Genomic DNA, 9,433 nt, shown 5'->3' with positions numbered 1-9,433 from the left:
CTGGGTTTTCCTGAGGGCAATATGTAGCGACAACTGTGTGCTGTACTTGGATTCAGAAGACCCGGCTGCAAGTTTGGACACGACCACTTACCAGCTACATGACTTTAGGCAAGCCACTTTAGCTTTCTGAGGTTATCCACAGGGTGGCTGGCTTGAAAGAGTGCGCCTTGATTCTGTTCCATGACCTGCACTACCCAAATTTAAGGGTTGGTACTTCAAGAGACACTCAAAAAAACAAAGGTTACGAGAGTTATCTACTGACTCGTTTCAGAGAAGATTCAATAAAGGTTTCCCAGGACTGGCCCCAGGCATTCCCCGGCCTCCCCGCAGCTGCTGCCCGTCCCCGCCCCCACTCCATTCCCTGCGCACCACGGGCTGGTGCAGCGTAGCTCTTAGGGGGCGGTGTGAGTCCTTGGAAAGCTCCGAAGAATTTCAGAGGGTCAGTCACTCTCATTTACTCTAATGTGCTTTTAAGACTCCTTGATGGGGCTCCTTCCTCCACCCGCCTTCCATTGGCCTACTCCTCCCGGAAGGGTGACAGCCGAAGACCTCGCGGTTTTCCCTCGCTCAGGCACCCCTGCCCCTCCCCCCGGCCCGGGTCCTGCCCTCCACGCCCTGCTGGCCGGGCACTCGGGCGTCCAGGAGCTCCCCCTCCGGGCGGCGCGCAGCGACCGCCGGCGGGTTTGCCGGCTGCGCCAGTCGCGGGGCGGCCCGGGCAACTTGCCCGCCTGCCAGTCCGCCCACGTGCGCAGAGAGGAGCGAAGCGCTAGCAGTCGCCGCGCCCGCGCTTGCCGCCGGTGGGTGCCTCACCTCAGGGACCGGCGGGGGCCGTAACCCGAGCCCCATCGCAGGGATCCGCATTTGCATAATTCGGCTTTCCCCCCTTCTTTCGGACTCAGGGCCGGAGATGAGAGTCGGGCTCCCCTCCGAGGCGTCGTCTTCCCCATGGTCAGCGCGGGGGCCGCGGGACCCGCCGGAGCGCAGGCGGAGCGGGCTGGCACACGTGGTAAGAACGCAGCTATCTTTTCTTGCTCTTCTCTTCTCTTCTCTTCTCTTCTCTTCTCTTCTCTCCTCTCCTCTCCTCTCCTCTCCTCTCCTCTCCTCTCCTCTCCTCTCCTCTTCTCTCCTCTTTTCTCTTCTCCTCTCATCTCCTTCCTTCCTCCTTCCTTCCTTCCTTCCTTCCTTCCTTCCTTCCTTCCTTCCTCTCTCTCTCTTTTTTTCTTTCGAAATAGGACTTTGCACATTTTTACTGGGTGTGGGGTATCTACTAGGGTGCTAACCTTGCTGCGATTTCTTTCCACGTCCTTTTCATCCCCAATTGGAAAAAAAGCGCACAGCGCGAGCGAGAAACTTTCCCAAATGTGCTCTGGGTGACTTACATCAGAGATGGCCGGCCGCCGGAGACCGGCTTTTTTGGAGGGAGAGGGAGAGGCAGCGCTTGGGTGGAAGAGCAGAGGGAGAGACCGCTTCCGGCCGCCCCAGGGCCCTGACCGCGGTGCGCTGGGCCTGGCTAGAGCAGGCGCACGGCTGCAGCGGTCGAGGCAGGTGAGCGGCTGGAGAGCCGCCTGCAGCGCCGCGCTCCCTCCACGGCGTGGCGCAGTGGCTCCCGCCTGCCCCGGCCCACACTAGGCTAGGGCCGCTCCGTGCCGGGGGTGAAAAAGGAACAGGACCGGCCCGCGAGGCTGACCCTGCGCATTATCCCTGGCCTCCACGGCTTTGGAGCGGGAAAGGGCTCTGGGGCAGTTCGCAACCTGCACAAACGACCATGAATGAGCCATGCAGGCGGCGGTGCGCTGGACTTGGGCACCCGGGACCAGCCTCCTGTGGGGCCCCGGCCAGGCCCGGTTACCTATGCGGGCTGGGGCTCACTGGTGGAAGCTTTGCGCCCAGGATGCCAGAACCTGCTGCTATTTGGACTTTGGAAAAGTTTTTAAAAATTGCTTTGGGAACTAAACAGAAGGGTTTATCGGGGTCTCGCAAAGTAAAACGAGTGGGTTGGGGGATGGGGATGGCGTCTTGAAAGTGATTAGAGATGCTTTCGGCCGTCACTGAGGACCGCGCTGGGCTCACCAAGGTGTTTTTTGGAGAGGGAGAGAAAATATTTATTCTAGTACGTGTATTCTGGCTCGGGTGCGGGCAGGGCGCGGCCCTGTATAGTGGGCTATGGGGGTCAGGAGGAATCTGTGGCTGCCGGGACAGGTAGTGAAGGCTAAGACAGTGTCTTCACAGAGCCTCCTGTCCCGCGAGCCCGAAGCCCGCCCTGCCGCCGGGACACTGCTGGCAACGTGGGCGCGCGGGCGCAGTCAACAGGGAGGTGTGTAGTGTAAGGTGTGTGAGCGGGTGTGTGAAGAGGGCAGCGGGGGCGGGAGTGTGTAGCGGAAGTGGAGCGAGTGTGTGTGTGTATGTGTGTGTGGAGGGGCAGGGTGAGTGTCCAAGCTTCCATCTGGACGCCCCCACGCAGCCGACCGCCCAGACGCGCCGGGAAGGGCGCCCGCTCCGCGCAGCAGCTGAAGGGGGGCGGGGAGCGCGCGGGCAGAGGAAGGAGGGTGTCTCCGGCTGAGGATTTCTCTCGAAGCTCCCCACCTTAATTCTGCTCCTCCTAGGGTTTACCCTCCCAGTCCCAAGGTGCCCAAAATACTTAAACAAACAAACAACCCAAACCTGTTCCGTTTTCGCTCCTGTATGAATAGAACAGACTTTCCAAAAAAGCAATACGCATTCACTCTTATCACCAGCCACTTCTTTCCACCAAGTAATTCAGAAAAAAAGCAGTCAGCTTCCGTGAATGCATGTAGCTTTTTTTTTTCTTCGCTGCCTCCTTTTGCTTGCGGTTTTGAGCTGCCAAGAAAGTGAGTAGGGGTTTGACTGTAGTGTCTCGGCTCAGCTCGGTTTCTTTCCGAAGTTTAATTTTCCGGAATGGCTCCCAAACAAGGGCTAGGGAGGCGGAGCCGCCGGCACCGGATCTTCGCCTTTTTTGGAAAGTCCCAGAGAACCGGAATTCCTCCCCGCCCGGGGAGGCTGAGCCGCAGCCCGGAGCCGCTCGCTCTCCCGCTGTGGCTGCAGCTGGGTCCATGGCGCGCCCTCTCTCCCGCGATTCCTGTGCCCCGGACCCAGGCTGCAGCTAGGGCCGCGTGCCCGGGACCCCCGCGGATCCCCGCCGGCTGCGAGCTGGGAGTCGCGAGCCCGGCGGAGTCCGCGCGGCCGAGCCCGTGTATGCAAATCAGCCATGTGACGGCAAAAGCCGCCTGGCCCAGCCCTGTTCCTCAGTCCATATATGGGCAGCGACGTCACGGGTATTGAAGACCTGCCCATAAATACTTAGAGCAACACTTTCCGTCTAACTGAGCAAGGAGCAATTGATTAATAGCTCGGCGAGGGGACACACTGACTGTTATAATAACACTACACCAGCTACTTCTGGCTTCCCAGCAGCCGGAACACAGACAGGAGAGAGTCAGTGGCAAACAGCTATTTTTCTTATTTCTTAAAAAACAGCAACTTGTTTGCTACTTTTATTTCTGTTGATTTTTTTTTTTTTTTTTTTTTTTTTTTTTTTTGGTGTGTGTGGTGGTTGTTTTTAAGTGTGGAGGGCAAAAGGAGATACCATACCAGGCTCAGTCCAACCCCTCTCCAAAACGGCTTTTCTGACACTCCAGGTAGCGAGGGACTTGGGTCTCCAGGTTGTGCGAGGAGCAAATGATGACCGCCAAGGCCGTAGACAAAATCCCAGTAACTCTCAGTGGTTTTGTGCACCAGCTGTCTGACAACATCTACCCAGTGGAGGACCTCGCCGCCACGTCGGTGACCATCTTTCCCAATGCCGAACTGGGAGGCCCCTTTGACCAGATGAACGGAGTGGCTGGAGGTAAGCCGCGTGTCTTCGCAGGCCGGGACCTGCGCGGCCCGGAGGTGGTGGGTGGGGTGCAGTGGGTGTGCGGGAATCGCAGGAGAGGATTGGGGCTCCAGGTGGACGGTGCTGATTGCACTGGCTTTGAAGACTGGAAGTGGGTGTAGGAGGAACCTGCGGCAGCAGGGACCAGGGCGCGCGGGCAGATGCGCCAGGTCGCCAGCAAACCGGCGTGCGTGCGCCCCGGCGCGCCCAGCCCCGGGCGAGCGCAGGGATGGGGGTGGAAGAGGCGTCCCTTCAGGCTTCTAGGCTTGCGCAGGCCCTCTGGCCGGTAGCACTTCGACCTCCCCTCTCCCGGGGCAGGGGCAAAGTGACGGTAAACTTCGGGGCTCCCGGGGAGAGCTGCGCGCCTGGAGAGCCGAGCGGCGGAGAAGCGTCAGGGGAAATCGTCGGTAGCTCCCTCCTGGGCAGAGCCGACCCCGGGAAAATCTCGGAGCGCTCCCTTCTTGCGGCCTGGAGGCGCTCCCCCACCTGCGCACCGCCCGCGAAGTTGAGGGGGTTAGCAAGGCGGGGGCTCCGGCCGGCGGAGGCAGGGAGTGGGTGGTGGAGGAGGGCGAGCAACGGCGGGAAGCAGCCCCCGGACTGCCGAGGGAGGTCCGCGGGGGCACCGGCGACGCCAGTTTCCTTGGCGATGCCGTGGAAAGTCGTCTCTCGCGGCCCCCGCACCTTCCTCGAAGCCCGGCCACTGGCCTTGAGCTGAGGCGGCGACGCGCGGCTGTCGGGAAAGGCGGAGAAGATTGGGAGGGCAGGGAAACCTACGGACTCCTTCCTCTACAGCCCCCATTCCCTCCAGCAGCCCTCAGCTGAAGCGCAGCGGGAGAGGGAGGGAGAGAAAGGCACAAGGCGCTGGGGATGGGGAGCAGCCGGGAAGTCACCCACCCGCTTCTCGAGCTCTCTCGGTTTGGCAGCATCACCGCACTAGGTCGATTCTTGGGTGGTGTTTGTCCTGGTGCCTCAGCCGTGGAACCCCCAGGCAAAAAAGAGGGAGAGAAGCTCCGGGCAGATGGGGCTTTTAAAAATATTGTTGTTGCTATTATTGGGTGTTTTTTATTGGGGACTAGAGCTGCAGATGGCTGGGGGTGGAGGGGAGTTGGGAAAAGCTCATTCTGCTTTTTTGGAGGTAGTTCTTGAGTTCCATACTGTCAATGGGTTGCCACAGTTGGGCTGGCCTCTTCTTACTGTCTGTGGGTCTCAATTTCCCCACCTTTTGGACTTTGCCCCAGCTCTACAGTGCTGAGACTCTGGGCCTTGGGAATGGACCTATGTGAGCCGGGATGAGAAGGGAATCCTGGCTGTATTTTCATTGTTCCACCTCCATTCTGCCTTTTCCCTCCCCAGATGGCATGATCAACATTGACATGACTGGAGAGAAGAGGTCGTTGGATCTCCCATATCCCAGCAGCTTTGCTCCCGTCTCTGCACCTAGAAACCAGACCTTCACTTACATGGGCAAGTTCTCCATTGACCCTCAGTACCCTGGTGCCAGCTGCTACCCAGAAGGCATCATCAATATTGTGAGTGCAGGCATCTTGCAAGGGGTCACTTCCCCAGCTTCGACCACAGCCTCATCCAGCGTCACCTCTGCCTCCCCCAACCCACTGGCCACAGGACCCCTGGGTGTGTGCACCATGTCCCAGACCCAGCCTGACCTGGACCACCTGTACTCTCCACCACCGCCTCCTCCTCCTTATTCTGGCTGTGCAGGAGACCTCTACCAGGACCCTTCTGCGTTCCTGTCAGCAGCCACCACCTCCACTTCTTCCTCTCTGGCCTACCCACCACCTCCTTCCTATCCGTCCCCCAAGCCAGCCACGGACCCAGGTCTCTTCCCAATGATCCCAGACTATCCTGGATTCTTTCCATCTCAGTGCCAGAGAGACCTACATGGTACAGCTGGCCCAGACCGTAAGCCCTTTCCCTGCCCCCTGGACACCCTGCGGGTGCCCCCTCCACTCACTCCACTCTCTACCATCCGTAACTTTACCCTGGGGGGCCCCAGTACTGGGGTGACCGGACCAGGGGCCAGTGGAGGCAGCGAGGGACCCCGGCTGCCTGGTAGCAGCTCAGCAGCAGCCGCTGCCGCGGCCGCCGCAGCGTATAACCCACACCACCTGCCACTGCGGCCCATTCTGAGGCCTCGCAAGTACCCCAACAGACCTAGCAAGACGCCAGTGCACGAGAGGCCCTACCCGTGCCCAGCAGAAGGCTGCGACCGGCGGTTCTCCCGCTCCGACGAGCTGACACGGCACATCCGAATCCACACTGGGCATAAGCCCTTCCAGTGTCGGATCTGCATGCGCAACTTCAGCCGCAGTGACCACCTCACCACCCATATCCGCACCCACACCGGTGAGAAGCCCTTCGCCTGTGACTACTGTGGCCGAAAATTTGCCCGGAGTGATGAGAGGAAGCGCCACACCAAGATCCACCTGAGACAGAAAGAGCGGAAAAGCAGTGCCCCCTCTGCATCAGTGCCAGCCCCCTCTACAGCCTCCTGCTCTGGGGGCGTGCAGCCTGGGGGTACCCTGTGCAGCAGCAACAGCAGCACTCTTGGTGGAGGGCCGCTCGCCCCTTGCTCCTCTCGGACCCGGACACCTTGAGATGAGACTCAGGCTGACACACCAGTTCCCAAAGGTCCCGGAGGCCCTTTGTCCACTGGAGCTGCACAACAAACACTACCACCCTTCCCTGTCTCTCCCTCCCTTTGTTGGGCAAAGGGCTTTGGTGGAGCTAGCACTGCCCCCTTTCCACCTAGAAGCAGTTCCTTCCTAGAATTTAGCCCACTCTAGTCTCTCTTAGGTGAGTTGACTATCAACCCAAGGCAAAGGGGAGGCTCAGAAGGGGGTGGTGGGGGACCTCTGGCCAAGAGGGCTTAGGTCTGACCCTGCTTTAAAGGGTTGTTTGACTAGGTTTTGCTCCCCCACTTCCCCTTATTTTAACCCATCACAGGTTTTTGACCCTGGATGTCAGAGGTGATCTAAGACATTTTCTACAATAGGTTGGGAGATGCTGATCCCTTCAAGTGGGAACAGCAAAAAGACAAGCAAAACTGATGTGCACTTTATGGCTTGGGACTGATTTAGGGCATGTTGTACAGTGAGTGAAGTATGGCCTTTGTGCCGCACTCTGTGGCCCTAGAATGGCGAATCAGAGCATATCTAGTTGTCTCAACCCTTGAAGCAATATGTATTATAAACTCAGAGAACAGAAGTGCAATGTGATGGGAGGGACATAGCAATATCTGCTCCTTTTCGAGTTGAGAAATGTAGACTATTTTTTCAGTGTATATCCACTCAGATTTTGTGTATTTTTGATGTACACTGTTCTCTACAATTCTGAATCTTTGGGAAAAAATGTAAAGCATTTATGATCTCTTGAAATGAGTCAGAGGTTAACTTATTTAAGGGGGATGTACATATATTCTCTGAAACTAGGATGCATGCAATTGTGTTGGAAGTGTCCTTGGTGCCTTGTGTGATGTAGACAATGTTACAGGGTCTGCATGTAAATGGGTTGCCTTATTATGGAAAGAAAAATCACTCCCTGGGTTTAGTATGGCTGTATATTTCTGCCTATTAATATTTGGAATTTTTTTTAGAAAGTATATTTTTGTATGCTTTGTTTTGTGACTTAAAAGTGTTACCTTTGTAGTCAAATTTCAGATAAGAATGTACATAATGTTACTGGAGCTGATTTGTTTGGTCATTAGCTCTTAATAGTTGTGAAAAAATAAATCTATTCTAATGCAAAACCACTAACTGAAGTTCAGATAATGGATGGTTTGTGACTATAGTGTAAATAAATACTTTTCAACAATATTTTTGTTGCAGAAATCATTTCTGAAATACTTACTGGGTGGGAATTAAACAGTCATTCAGTTGCTGTGGCAGTATTTTTTAAAAACGGCACTAAGCACCAGTGAAAATGCTTTGACCAAACCATGGTCTCCAGGTCTTCTTTGCTAGCCTGTGGATACCAACCCCAAAGCAGGCTCCATTCATAATCAAACACTAGTGTTCTGGGGATTTCCCCCATGCATTAGTGTAAAAGTGGGGAGGCGTTGTTTTGACTCATTGTTCCGTTGTCTCTAACAGCCTATAGCTTCTCTCCGCTCCTGAGTGGGCTCCGGAAAATAAATACTTACAAACAAGTGCCCACTCGGAGACTACACATTTGCAACCACTTTCAGAACCCTGACCAGGGTCTGGAACTCAGACGAGATGTGGCTTTGTGGAAAGTGTGGTGGCGTGGTCAAGCTGGAAATGACTTTCAGCTTCCAGGATTAGTCTCATGACCACAGAAAACTTTTTGAAAAGCGCTATCATCTCTTCAGATCGAAAATGCTCTCAGACGCTGCTGATGACAGCATGAATGGGTTGCCAAAGGAATTACCCCAGGACTCATTTCTCTCCAGCCTTCACTTCCCAACTGATTAGCCCTATCTGAAAGGATCATTGATCTGCCAAAGGTTTGGTGGGTCCAGAAGTGACCTTCAAAATACTCAGCTCATTAGATATAGATGCCTCAAGAAAATCTCAAAGATGATCTAAACTAAATAGGCCAATATGGTCCTCCGTGGTACTGGATAAGGGTTTGCAAAGAATATACTGTAGGGTTCGTTTTACTGCAAGTCTTTTGTCGTGGTTTTAAAATATAAATTCACCAAAAAATAGTTAATTTAGCCACAAGTAAACAGATGATGCCTTTGTGAAGTTATCATCTTTACTGTAAAATCTGGGCCTAAATATCATTTACTTTCACCCACCTCTGGATCCTTACACAAATGTAACATGTTGCAGCAGCGTCCACTGTTTAGCTGACATCTGAAAATCCCTTTGTCTATTTGCCCTTCAGGACTGTTAAGACTCCCTCAGGCTCAACCTGTATTTCAGAACAGCAGAGGGTTACAGCCACTCTGGAAACCACCTTTTGCCCTTACCAGCACTAGAATTTGAGATCCGATTTGTGGAGGGAATGAATGCCTTTCTTCTATATCTCTTCTCCATCCCTATTTCAAGGATGTAGAATCCCCCTATTCTACTATGAAACAAGAGGTTTCCGAACTTGTTTCAGATTTTTCTAGTGACTGCTGTTTTCCCATTAGTTCCTATTTCCCAGCTTGTTGGCATAGTATCATCCTTGCTTGTCCAACTTTGGTAACTATCAGACAATGCTACATTTTGATAATTACATGATTTAAAAGAATACTTTCTTCCTACCAAGATTTCATTATATTAAAATACAGTATACCCAAATTTTGTAAGATATATTTGTCTTGCCAAATTCTAATTTTAGAGGATTTTCAATCAAGACAATCTAAACAATTACTTACAAAGCAGTAGACTCAAAAGTCATCTCAAAAATAAAATAGAAGATATTTTGATGACAGCAAAATTGGTTACATAATCACTTTCACCCTGACGTGGGCTTGGTGAGGTAGCATTAACACACATACCATAAGGAACACCACACCTCAGCGTTTTCTCAGAGCCAACCTTGTGGCTTTTACTAGTAGATTTAAACATG

At 54.0% G+C, this 9,433-nt stretch overlaps 1 protein-coding gene across 1 annotated transcript; it reads left to right on the top strand.

Moving 5' to 3' along the window:
- The first annotated feature begins 727 nt into the window (after positions 1-727).
- EGR2 (early growth response 2) lies at positions 728-7,725 on the top strand. Its single transcript, XM_010355142.2, has 4 exons — positions 728-797; positions 900-1,006; positions 3,757-3,865; positions 5,246-7,725. Exons 2-4 carry the CDS (start codon positions 908-910, stop codon positions 6,505-6,507), a joined length of 1,470 nt encoding a protein of 489 aa, XP_010353444.2. The 5' UTR covers positions 728-797; positions 900-907; the 3' UTR covers positions 6,508-7,725.
- Positions 7,726-9,433: the final 1,708 nt, after the last annotated feature.

This window comes from Rhinopithecus roxellana, chromosome 11 (assembly GCF_007565055.1).
Source record: "Rhinopithecus roxellana isolate Shanxi Qingling chromosome 11, ASM756505v1, whole genome shotgun sequence".
Taxonomy (NCBI): domain Eukaryota; kingdom Metazoa; phylum Chordata; class Mammalia; order Primates; family Cercopithecidae; genus Rhinopithecus; species Rhinopithecus roxellana.
This window is presented reverse-complemented; position numbering and strand designations above follow the sequence as displayed.